The sequence below is a fragment of the Aotus nancymaae genome, unplaced genomic scaffold (genome assembly GCF_030222135.1).
Source record: "Aotus nancymaae isolate 86718 unplaced genomic scaffold, 86718_ANA_hifiasm-v0.15.2.pri h1tg000022l_1, whole genome shotgun sequence".
NCBI lineage: Eukaryota > Metazoa > Chordata > Mammalia > Primates > Aotidae > Aotus > Aotus nancymaae.
Genome location: NW_026988435.1, coordinates 40,225,489 through 40,238,490, shown reverse-complemented (window position 1 = coordinate 40,238,490; position 13,002 = coordinate 40,225,489). Strand labels below are relative to the sequence as shown.

Genomic DNA, 13,002 nt, shown 5'->3' with positions numbered 1-13,002 from the left:
TTTCCTTCATTTCAACCCTGGTGAATCTGATGATTATGTGCCTTGGGGTTGCTCTCCTTGAGGAATACCTTTGTGGAGTTCTCTGTATTTCTTGGATTTGAATGTTGGACTGCCTTGCTAGGCTTGGGAAGTTCTCCTGGATAATATCCTGGAGTGTGTTTTCCAGCTTGGATTCATTCTCCCCATCATATTCAAGTACACTGATCAAGCGTAGATTAGGTCTTTTTACATGATCCCATATTTCTTGGAGGCTTTGTTCATTTCACCTTTTTCTCGTCTTGCTTTCTCTTTTTATTTTATTTAGTTGATCTTCAATCTCTGATATCCTTTCTTCTGCTTGATTGATTTGGCTATTAAAACTTGTATTTGCTTCAAGTAGTTCTCGTGCTGTTTTTCAACTCCATAAAGTCATTTATGTTCTTCTCTAAGCTGGTTATTCTAGTTAGCATTTCGTCTAATGTTTTTTCAAGGTTTTTGGTCTCTTTGCATTGAGTTAGAATGTGTTCCTTTAGCTCAGAAAAGTTTGTTATTATCCACCTTCTGAAGCCTGGTTCTGTCAATTAATCGCACTCTTTCTCGGTCATATTGTGTTCCTGTGTTGTTGAGGAGTTGTGATCCCTTGAAGGAGAACAGGTGTTCTGGTCTTCGATGGTTTCATTTTCTTGCACTAGTTTTTTCCCATCTTCGGGGATTTACCTGGCTGTGATCTTAGGGAGCTGGTTGATGAGGTTGCTTGTCTGCCTGTCGAGGCACTACTGGGTTTCCAGGGACTCCTTCAGGTTACTAGGTTGGCTTCCTGTGTCTTGTTCGTTTACAGTGGGAGGTTAGGCCCGCCTCTTCTGCTGACCTGGAGGTGCTGCTGGGTGGTCAAGAATACCATCCCATTGCTACATAGGCTTCCTGTGTTTTTTGTTAAAACATGAAACCTAGTCCCACCTCTTTAATGGTGGGTTGTGTCTTTCCTCCACAGGGCTGGATCATTCAGGGTTCAGCTCAGACTGAGGCGCTGGCTGCATAACCCGCTAGTTAGTGCTTCAGCCCTCTGGGGTTTGTGGGGAGGGTAGGGACCCGCCCAGCCACACAGTCTGTCTCCTTGCTTTCAGCTCCCTCTCTCTCGGGTCATGGGGGAGAGGCCCGCCCAGCTGCTCCGTCTGTCTTCCCGCTTTCTGCTCCCTCTCTCTCCGGGCAGGGGTAGGGGGCGATAGCTCAGTCCGCAGGCTCTCCTGGCTGGCTTATGGGCTTATGCGTTTGCTTAGATCTGTGTGACAATCCGAGACACCGTCCTGGATTATTGTTCAACTCTGTGCTTGTAATTCCCGGCGCTAGACTGGCAAAGATCCCTGTTCTGTGTATTGCTGAGGCTTTGGGGGAAGTGCTGTATCTGGACTGGAGTGCCAGAGCGGGAGCCTCCAACTTACCAGTCAGATGCACTTTCTGGGTGAAGCAGCAGCCCTCCCTGCCTCAGTCTGCCCTGCCTGGGCTTTGCTCACCGTCTGACCAGACCCGTCGAAATGCACCTGGTACCTCGGCTGGAGCTAGGAGATCTTGATTTCTGCGTCTTTCTCACTGGGTGTTGTGCACCGGAGTTGTGTCTATTCGGCCATCTTGACTCCCTCGCCGTTGATGAAGTTTAATTTCTAAATTAGGCACAGTAAGAGGTGAACAACTAAAACTAATAAAACAGAACAATTATACTGTAATAAAGATTATGTAAGTGTGGTCTCTCTCCCTTAAAATATCTTACTGTACTGCAATGTACTCACCTATTTTCAGACCATGGCTGACTGTGGGTAATAAACTGTGGAAATCAAAATCACACATAAGTGGGGGTACTTCTGGTCTTTGAGAGTACCTTAAAACTGTAGCAACATTTTGCATTGCTGGGGCACCACTTCAATTTTATACTGGATTATCCATTATTCATAAAATAGATTAGATTATGAAGTTCCGCAGGGAAAACTCATCTAAATTCTTAAGAGATAGTCATTACTTTAAATTGAATGCTATCAGACTAAAAATATTTACTGATAATAATACTTTGGATACACTTGAATAAACAGAAGACAGATTTTGAAAATGCGCTATCTTCAAACTGTGAGTGCTCAGCATACCCAGAAGTCCCTCTAAAGAGGAAACCCCATCGACAGCTTCAGTGGTCCATAAATCCACAAATGCCACAAAAAATACCAAGGAGGCTGGGCGTGGTGGATCACGCCTGTCATCCCAGCACTTTGGGAGGCGGAGGTGGGCAGATCACCTGAGGTTGGGAGTTCAAGACCAGCCTGCTCAACATGGAGAAACCCTGTCTCTACTAAAAATAAAAAAATTAGCCGGGTGTGATGGTGCATGCCTATTTTCCCAGCTACTCGGGAGGCTGAGGCAGGAGAGGTTGTGGTGAGCCGAGACCACGCCACCAACCTGGGCAACAAAAGCGAGACTCCGTCTCAAAAAATAAAGAATACAATTTATCTTCAACATCTTTCTATGTATTCACATGAAAAATCTCTTAATTAACCCTCAAGAAGTAAACTCTGTCATCTCTATGTGAACTCCATTCGCAAATGTAAATAGTCGATCTTATGCAGGCAGAAAGGAGAGTTCTGAGCCAGGCCTAAAACGCACTGAGGTCCCCGGTCAGACTCCTCAGACACAGCATGGTGTGGCTGTTCGTTCCTGAAGAAAGCACTCTTAAAATGTCAGCATTACATTTTTTTTCTGTGTCCTAAGGTTTCCAGGAGAATGCATTTTTAAAATAAAGAATGGACCAGAATGACAGTGAACTGCTCATTTTAGAATGTTCTTTATTCTGACAGTTACAGGACAAATATAAGGCATGTTCACAAGTGTCTGAAGTTATGTACAAAACACACCCATTCAACAGATGCTCTTCTCCTTTTGTACTTGCACTGCAAACTGGTCCTTATGCACGTTAACACCCATAGCGCTCAATTCTCATGAATATTCAATGTTTTCGGAACCACCGTGGACAATCTGTTTCAAACTAAGGCATGAGCTTCTATGAACTAAGCCACTAAGACATCAGAACTCACAGTGAACAAAGGCAGATGAAGGTGACAAAATCAGCTCATAAATTCATGACTGAAGTTTCCAGTGGAACAAAGAACACATTGAAAAACATTTTTTGATCCTTCACGTCGGAGAGAAATGGAATGTGTCCAGAATTCACGGTTCTAGATTTATCACTGTCTACAAGTCACAAAACAATATCTAATTTTTTCGTGGTTTCTAATGTAGTTAGTTTTTCTCTTAGGCCACAGTACGAGATTGCATGCATTACTTTACAAAATGTCAAACACAGGACGATGTAACACAGACACTTCAGGGTTGTCTAAATGCACAGCTCCTCTCTGTGGTGGGTGGGGAAGGAGAATGATGGTGGCCGTTTCCACACACAGCCCGTTGTGTGCTCAGCACAGCTGGATGTGGCCCCCAAGCAGCTGCTGACGGCTGACTCACAAAAGAGAACAGAAGCTGCCGAGGAGGCAGTGGAGTTCCAACAGCAGGCTCCAACCGGGGGCTGGGGCGATGGACACACAGCCTCGACTCCAGGGGGCCAAAATCTTAGTCAATACTAATTAAAAAGTGTTTTGTAAGTGATTTTTGAAAATCAAATTATATCTATAAAAGATGAAAAGTAAACAACTTATCAGGGGGAACATTAATAAAAACTCAAAAGCAGATGGCATTTCACAAAGAGGAGAACTGAATCGTGGTCTAAGCCAATATTTTAACATTAACTATAAATTATTAAAATGTAGTTTGCTTATTCCCATTCTTAAAATGCAGAATCTTTGAGGAAAATTGTAGGCATATTTTCAGGAATACAGACTCACGTAAAAATTTTAAAAAGTCAGTATCATCTCTCTTGCAAGCTACTAGAACAGGGTTTTCAAACACAAAAGGGTAACAAATGTGGGGTGCTTGAATATGTTAAGAATTCTTATCACTAGAATACTGCTTCGAGGCGCTTGGAATACTTCCCAAAGGAAGACACCCATCTCAAAGCTCTCCGTGCAGCCCCTGTGACCCATGAATGTGGCAGCCGTCATTCTATTAGCCACTGCTTGGCCATCATCAAAGAATTTACTCAGAGTGGGGAAATTACTCAATATCAACTATGTTAGCGATTTCCATGTATTCAGCTTTGTGACGCACAATGCACGAGGGTCTTCAAATGTTTGCTTTTTACACCAGTGGTAGGAAATTGTCATTCCTCCGATTCAACATGCCAGTGGATGAGCTTTAGTGAAGTGTGACTCCCTAGAGGAGCAGGAAGGCAGCTCCCGATTCTCAGTGGGCCAGCCTCTTCCAGAAGGTGCAGGCTACTACTCTTCCGACAGGAGATCACGACCCCGGCAGGCCGGGCAAGCGCTCTGCCCTTTAAGCCACTGCTTAAAGCACTGAAAGGGAGAAAGCAAAATCAGGAGAGGCCTTCAGGGGCATGAGGAAGCCAAGCTCCCCTGTGCTGCTGGGCTCCTTGGCAGGTGTGGCTCACTGGCCCTTGGTCTCTCTTGGGCCTGGAGCTGCCCAATACTCAGGGACACCAACGCCTGCTCAGGCCAGAGTGTGGACGAAGCTCCAGCAGCCACCGATCCCACCTTAGGCTCAGGTCCTGAGCGCTCTGGGCCTCTGACAGCCCAGGGGTGCCTTGCCCTGAGCCCGGCTCCAGTCTCGGCTCTTCCACTTCAGTTGTGCTGAATTCCAGAGCCTAGCATTCTTGGTCCTGTGACCCAATCACTCATTCTTAGCCCATCCCTCGGCCTGGCCTCAACCCTTGGCTCTGGAACAGCCCACCAGCCTGCATGCCACACTCCTGCAGCCTCTGCCCACACTGCTGAGGCTGAGGCCAGTCAGCCAGCCCAGACATAAGACCCTATACCCAAAGGAGGCAGACCACACCAAAGAGACTCGGCAAGTGGTCTCAATTCCTTTTAGTGAGTATGCTGTATTTATCCCGTTGCAAAAAATGAGCAAATCCCCTGGCAGAGACCTGATCTGTTCTAACCCAGCAGCAGGGGCACACACAGATCCCAGAACGGTACCAGCAGGTGTCGCCGGGTCAGGCAGAAGGACTAAGTTAGGTTTGGTTTTTCTCCTCTAAAATATTAAACTGACTTCATATACTACACTAAGTAAAAAACAATGGTTTCACTGTTTCTCCACTTAGTCAAGTGTGTAAGACCACCTTTCAAGGAACTAATACTGCTTTGAATCTCAGCACCAGTGAGTGGCGGGAGCTGCCGCTCTCCTCTCCCCACGCGGGATGGAAAGGACGGTCTGCGGGACTGCCCCTCCCGCAGCTGGTGTGTGGACAGGGAGGCAGTGAACACTGACACTGGAGGTGTACAAAGAAACGGTTTGAAAACACAAGAAACACTGATGACTAGAAGACAATTCCTTTCTTATTTTCAAAATACTTGATGGTCCAATGCATGCTGTACAATGGCCGGAAAGCTCTTACCCCTTTGTGATACTTGTGCCCGCATCTGAGCACACGCACGTTTTTTGATTTGAAGACCTCATGGCATATTTCACAGGAACTCACAGCTGGTGCCTGTGGAAACAAACAGACCTGAATAATAAAGAAATACATTTGTTTTTATGACACGAGTTCTTCCTTCAAGTGGCCTTCAAACATCTTTTGCCAGAAAGGGTGGCAGATTATTCACAATCACAGCTAAACAGTCTAACGACTTTTGTGTGTGTGTGTGTGTGTGTGAGATGGAGTTGCGCTCTTGTCGCCCAGGCTGGATTGCAATGGTGTGATCTCAGCCCACCACAACCTCCGCCTCCTGGGTTCAAGCGATTCTCCTGCCTCAGCCTCCCAAGTAGCTGGGATTACAGGCATGTGCCACCACGCCTGGCTAATTTTGTATTTTTAGTAGAGACGGGGTTTCTCCATGTTGGTCAGGCTGGTCTCGAACTCCCAACCTCAGGTGATCCGCCTGCCTCGGCCTCCCAAAGTGCTGGGATTACAGGCGTGAGCCACCGTGCCTGGCCAGAAACAACTTATTTTTTAGTAGCATTTCTTAAGAAACAATATAAAAACACAAAAAGATACTTTTTAAAAAAGTTTACTTATAAAGTTCTAATTTCCTCAGAGAAAAAACTGTTTTATGTGGCTAAAAGATTCCCAGGTGAAGATTAATATACCTAAAGGGTAGTAAGGGATAATCGTGGTATGGTATGAATGAATCATTCATCTAATCATCTAAGAGTTGAGGGCAGTAAATTCCAACACATCCACACAATGGACTCTTGCGTAGCCAAGGGAAATCATGATGGAAGTCCATAATCCCTGACACAGAAAGCTGGCCCCAACAGCCTGCTGAATGAAAGCAGCTAACAAGACGGTGTGTATCAGATATAACTCACTTTTTAATAAACAGGCTGTGAGTATACATACATGCCTAGAAAAACATGTTAACACTGGTTGTCCCCAGGTTAAGAGATTTAACCTTTGTCTTTACTGTTTTCTAGTCTCTATGAGCATGGATTGCTTGTGCAAATCAAAACAAAACAAATGGATGGCTCATCCGGCAAACATCCATGGGCAGGGACTGTGTGGGGCGCGGGACACAGAGATGAATGGAGGGCTCTGGCCTCAGCGGCTCACAGTCTGGTGAGCACAGACAGTGCTTTCCATGCGCGCGCAGACCCGAGTGCTGCCTGGGACTCCAGGCACAGCGTTCTCCCTGCAGCTCACAGCACTTACCCTACACTGCACCATTAACTTCTACTCTAGCTCACTGCCTCTTAACTCTGAGCACCTTGAAGGCACAAAGTGAATCCCATCAGGGTCCTTAGCAGCTGGCAAAAAACCTAGCCTACACTCACGCTCTAAAAACCCCTGCTGAGGGAGCCAGCAAACGCAGGCAGCCCTGGCAGTGGGATCCAGGTCAGGGAGTGGCGCTGGGGCCTGAGAGGACCTTGAATTGCTGTCCAGAGTTCTGCCGTCTTTCCCAAGGCGTGACTCAGCCTGAGAGGCAGATGCTGCAGAATGAGGGTTCGTGCCCTTCCGCTGCTGCCCGTGACTCAAGGGTCAAGGAAGAAGAGGAAGTGCCAGCATGGAGAAGAGCCAGTGAAGGCCTCTCCAATGCCCAGTGCAAAGCTCGGGGCCAGGTTTAGTGTGAAAAAATCTACACTTAACTTGACTGTTTTCTGTTTCCCAGAAACGACAGGCACGGTGTATTTCTAAGTAAAACGAAAAAAGGACAACCACAATAAAAAAAACCAACAAAAATCCAGCCCCTCAGGGAACATACGAAGTCTAACTAGAGTATTCAGTTTTGAGTAATTGATGTATACATGCATACAGGAGTTTAGAAACATATACGCCAAAGTGATAATACTGGTTACAGGGGTTTTTTTTTTTTTTTTTTTTTTTTTTAAGATGGAGTCTAGCTCTGTCGCCCAGGCTGGAGTGCAGTGGCACAGTCTCAGCTCACTGCAACCTCCACCTCCTGGAATCAAGCAATTCTCCTGCCTCAGGCTCCCGAATAGCTAGGACTACAGGCATGTGCCACCACACCTGGCTAATTTTTTTGTATCTTTAGTAGAGATGGGGTTTCACTGTATTAGCCAGGATGGTCTCAATCTCCTGATGTCGTGATCCGCCCACCTCAGCCTCCCAAAGTGCTGGGATTACAGGCATAAGCCACAGCCAACAGGGTGGGTTTTTAAATGCCCTTTTTTCTATTGTGAGTATGTAATGCTTTTGTAATTTAAATATTAATACTTTTAACAAACTGTGATTATCAAATTAGGTCCCAGTTTGAATACATATTTTTCTTTCTCATAGAATGTGACGAAGTTTAACTAAGTCAGCTTTTATATCTTCATTACTATAAACATCCACCCTGAAGCAAAGAGAGAACTCTCTTCTCCAGGCGATCATGGTCTATCTTGGGGTGGGGGTGGCCATGATACCACACTCACTTTGTGCATGCACACACGTGACCCATCAGGGAAACCCCCAAGAGAGAAGGGACTCCAGCCAGGTCTTGCAGGAATGCCCTACACGCTCGGAAGCCCCCTCACTGGGGTGTGGGTGGGGCTGAGGCCCTTTAGAGCTGAGTGTATGCAGTGTGAAAAGTCTCCAAAGAGTAGTGGAAATTGAAAACGTCTGGGAGGAATAAAAACCTAAGTTTACAAAAAGACTCAATGCCTGCTCAAGTTAGCAAACCAGTACTCTGTGCAGTCCCTACTGCTGGCTCCCTGGCTGAGGTGATGGGGCCTGCAGCTCTTCCCCTGTGGATGTTGGTTATACTCTGACACCATAGATGGACAAAAGGGAAGATGTGCTTGACACCAGAATTCCAGCCAGAGCCCACGGCCCTGAGCCATACAGGTGAGAGGCCCTCTTGTAGCCACCCCTGTGGTTCCTGCTGCATGGTTCCAGCGTCAGCCAGTCCCTGTGGTGAGGATGAGGGAATGACACGGGACATCCACAAGTCGAAAAGCCCACTCCGAGCTACCTCCATGCCTTCAGTCGAGTGAATGCTGGCAAGCTATGTGAGCTATCTGTGCCTCCGTTTCCTTATTATAAATAAAGATAATTACACTGCCTTATCAATTCAGATCATAGATACTGTAGTATTTTATGAAACCTTCTATGTAAATTAAACATTCTTATTGTCTAAAAGGAAAATAAACAACTTAATGACTACACAAATTCCAGGCAAGTGTAGCCTATTCCATCGTCCCTTCTCAGGCACTAGAGGAAGAGGCAAGGACGGCAAGCAGCCTCTCTGGGGCACAGAGCGGACCCAGTTATATTCTACAGCAGCCTCGGACCCAGACCACAGCCTGGGCAAGCAGCGGTGCCTGGGCTCAGTGCTAGTAAGTGATGGAACCAATCTGTGCAATTCCAAAGCCACGGTTACACAGAAGAAAATTATTCAAAAATGATTTCCCCGACTGTTCAAAATACCACAGTGGATGTACAAAGTTCCTGTATTTAACCATCTGCAACAAAATGAGGGCAAGAGAGAGAAGACCAAGGTCCCCCACGGCGGTCAGAGCCCGCGTCACTCGTGTGCAGGGACCTCTCCATGCTGGGACCGAGACCCAGGGTATCAGAGCACAGACCACTCACTGACTGCTCTAACTGGACACGTTCACCTACACTGAAATTGTTTCTAATTTTAGGTCTAGGAATGAATGGGGCTAAAACATGGATTAAAAATTTTGTTTCCTTGTTTTTCATTAAAAAACAAAACTATTCAGTTATACGTACAACCCTCAAAGGGACATCTTCTGCTTTCTGCCCCTTGGTTTTGGGTGACGGTGCAACAATCGCTGAGGGTGGGCCCTGGGAGGACCTGGTCACGGGGGCGGCAGAGCTGGGCTCACATGTCCTCTTGTCCTTTCCTGGGTTTGGCTGTGAAGATGACAGAGGCGGCAGGCAGGGCAGAGAAGGGAAGCACAGTTCAGTTACACAGCAACCTGACCACCTTCTCTCTTTAGTGCATTGCTCTCTCTGTTTTGAAGCTTTTTTTTTTTTAACAATTCTCATATTTTATAAATAAAAAAGGATGAAATGGAACATCTGGGTAAAATACCTTTTTCTTTTTCTGTTCATCCAGAATGTGTTCTGTCACTCTTTGGACAATTTCATCAATACTCAATCCTGAGAGTGAGTTCTTGTTTTTGCTTCGCACTTTTTTAATAAAACCAGCAAGCTCGGTGCTGAAAGGCAAAGTGAATGGTAAATGACAACAGAAAGTTCCTTACTGCTAAGAACTATGACATGCCAATATTAATCCAACAGCCCAACCCAAAGAAACGAAGACAAAGCACACAAAATTAATTTGAAAACCACTGATAGTAACAGTCACTGTATCTAAAAAGAAGGTCTTTTTTTTTTGAGCCAGAGTCTGACTCTGTCGCCCAGGCTGGAGTGCAGTGGCGCCATCCTGCTCACTGAAACCTCCGCCTCTCGGGTTCAAGTGATTTTTGTATTTTTAAAGAAGAGATGGGGTTTCATCAAATTAGCCACGCTGGTCCCGAACTCCTGACATCAGGTGATCCACCTGCCTCAGCCTGGCCTAAGCCACCAAACCTGCTGGCCAATCATATTTTAACTGCCCCTTTGTTTACAAATTTCCATTTTGAAGCCTGTAATTAACACTGTCTCAGAAATAACAGAGCATATCCTGAAGGTCATTCCTGAGCACAGGTCCTTTGTTCTGAGCTGCACTTCAGAGACACTGCCTCTGCCTCACCATCTCCCACAGCTGAGACAAGAGGCACCTCTGGCCCCCTCGCACCAACCTGCACAGCAGAAACCAGAGGTGGAGGCAGAAACACTCCTGAAGAACCTGCCATCACCCCAACCCTATTTATAGCTCCTGCTCACTCAGGTAAGGGCAGCTTTTCCCCACTCACAAGGATGCCTTGTTAACATGTTCACATGCCCCATTCATCATGGAATTCCATCCAGTCTTCAACCTCATACTCTTAACAAATCAGGTCTTGCCTGACAAGGTATAGGTTGCTGCTGCCTGCTTTGCTATATGTAATTTTGTCTCCCCAAATGATGTAAAATTATTGTTACGCAGTTTATTTATTGATTCCATAAAGCTAGTTTTAGATAGTGTTATTGGTCTCATCAAAATCTTAGCAAATTGTCATGGGTTCTGAAGAGATCCCATGACATTACCCAGTGGTCAATGTTTTCAATTTACATATGCACATTAAAAAATTTATTTGAGGCCAGGTGTGGTGGTTCATGCCTGTAACCCCAGCACTTTGGGAGGCCAAGATGGGTGAATCACTTGAGGTCAGGAGTTCGAGACTAGCCTGGCCTATATGGTGAAATCCCATCTCTACTAAAAATACAGACATTAGCGAGGGTTGGTGGTGCATGCCTGTAATCCCAGCTTCTCAGGAAGCTGAGGCAGGAGAATCGCTTGAACCCGGGAGGCAGAGGTTGCAGGGAGGCAAGATGGCGCCATTGTACTCCAGCCTGGGTGACAGAGACAGACTCTGTCTCAAAAAAAAAAAAACCGGCCGGGCGCGGTGGCTCAAGCCTGTAATCCCAGCACTTTGGGAGGCCGAGGCGGGTGGATCACGAGGTCAAGAGATCGAGACCATCCTGGTCAACATGGTGAAACCCCGTCTCTACTAATACAAAAAATTAGCTGGGCACGGTGGCGCGTGCCTGTAATCCCAGCTACTCAGGAGGCTGAGGCAGGAGAATTGCCTGAACCCAGGAGACGGAGATTGCGGTGAGCCGAGATCGCGCCATTGCGCTCCAGCCTGGGTATCAAGAGCGAAACTCCGTCTCAAAAAAAAAAAAAAAAAAACAAAAAAAACAAAAAAAGAAAAAAACGATTTATTTGAAAATACTTATTTCTATATTTACAAAAAGAAAGAGCACCTGTCTTTCTGAGCGAAACAATTATGCAACCCTTTTCATGTTAACACCTAATTGGTCATGATTTTATCTGATCACGAGACCTCAGTTCAACTAAGTATGGAACACAGTCACAGACACTTTCCGTTCATACCTGTTGTAACACGGGAATACCACTGACAGGTGCTCAATAATACTATTGAATGGCTTTTTTGGAGACTGGCTTGAACGTGCAGCACGTCCTGGAGGAACACATTGCTTCTGATTAGCCACAGGGCTTTGCTCTGACAGAGCTGCCTGGCCAGCCCTTTTTGGCCCTGGCAGCTGAGTGGCTTCAGGCTGACTGGGGGGTGGCCCTGGCAAGAATGCAGGAGGAGCCTCCTCTGGGGAATCGCCGGCAGAGAACACACTGGGATCCATGTGAACTGCTGCGTGGTTTCCAGTCACGTCGTTTGCAGAAGTCACAAGCCCTTGGTCATCGTGGCCTGAAGAGTCAGGGAGTAACTCGGCATGAGCCTGTGAGGAACACACCACAGGCTGCATCACTTAGGGCTTCCCTTGAATTAAGAGGAAGAAATGCCAAGGGCAAAGGCCGATGAATGAACACAACAATAACGCAGCCCAGAAGCTCCATGCACAGGAAACCTGAATATCGTGAATTAAATATTTTTGTTTAAAAGAATTATTGATAATAACTTGCTAATTATTAGAACAAGAGTAGGAAGGCTCAGACTTCTAAATAATTCTCTCTGTAAGTCACTATTTTCTCTGTAAGATGAAAAAAACCACCTTAACTAGACCATTTCACCTGCCTACTGGTCCTCCTTCAGCCTGGTCACACATCTGCCCTTCCGAGCTAAACCGTGTAGCTGACAGATGGAACATCACAGTCCCCACACTCCCCAGAGCTGTCTCCTCCTCTTCCCTACCCAGCCCCACACTGTTGTGCTCTCCTGGCAGCTCTCAGGCCTCTGTCCATATCTGCAGCGCTGATGCTCCTCCCCATGCAGCTGCCTGAGGCCGAAGTTTTCAGCCTAGAATATTTTCCTCAGATCCAAATCTGCAAATCCACTTGGGCGATTCCAAGGCAACTCAAACTCAATGTGTAGGAAACCAGCCTCAGGCAGCCTCCCCAATCCTGCTCTTCCCCTAGTACTCCCAGACGGAAGCCCAAGACTCACCCTTGACTCCCATGTGGACACATGGGGCCTGGTCTCCTGAGCAGCATGGCGCCTGCAAATGTACCCCTAACCACCTCTCTCACATCTGTTCTCTTCCCTCCACCCCCACTGTCATGCCCCATCCAGGACAGGCTGACGGCATAAGCTGATAACCAGCCAACTGGAAATCACTCAAGCCCCTCCTCAACACTCCCCCACACTAGTAAGCTCATCTTCAAAAAGCACAGTAGCTCCCTGTAACCCTCAGATACATTCCGAGACCCCCAGTGAATGCCTGCGATCGCAAAGAGTACCGAATCCTATGTATAATATGCACGAATGCCTTTTTCCTTCGTCACAATTTCACAGACAGAGGATTCGTTCTGACCACAGATCTTAGCAACTTCAGGATACAATCTTTTCTCTCTCCTTATTAGGTCAACAATTTTCAGCTTTTCGCCT

The 13,002-nt window shown here is 46.5% G+C and overlaps 1 protein-coding gene across 7 annotated transcripts in view; it reads right to left on the bottom strand.

Annotated features, from left to right (window-relative positions):
• Positions 1–2,784: 2,784 nt before the first annotated feature.
• Positions 2,785–13,002, bottom strand: part of TTC3 (tetratricopeptide repeat domain 3) — a 126,800-nt gene continuing 116,582 nt past the window's right edge. For all 7 annotated transcript variants that reach the window (XM_012445608.3, XM_012445634.3, XM_012445597.3 and 4 more), the window contains 5 exons: positions 11,535–11,896; positions 9,585–9,711; positions 9,260–9,403; positions 5,483–5,575; positions 2,785–4,421 (listed from right to left, as the gene is read on the bottom strand). In XM_012445608.3, the coding sequence (XP_012301031.2) occupies positions 4,347–4,421; positions 5,483–5,575; positions 9,260–9,403; positions 9,585–9,711; positions 11,535–11,896 (801 nt within the window). In that variant the 3' untranslated portion in view covers positions 2,785–4,346. The remainder of the gene's footprint in view (positions 4,422–5,482; positions 5,576–9,259; positions 9,404–9,584; positions 9,712–11,534; positions 11,897–13,002) is intronic.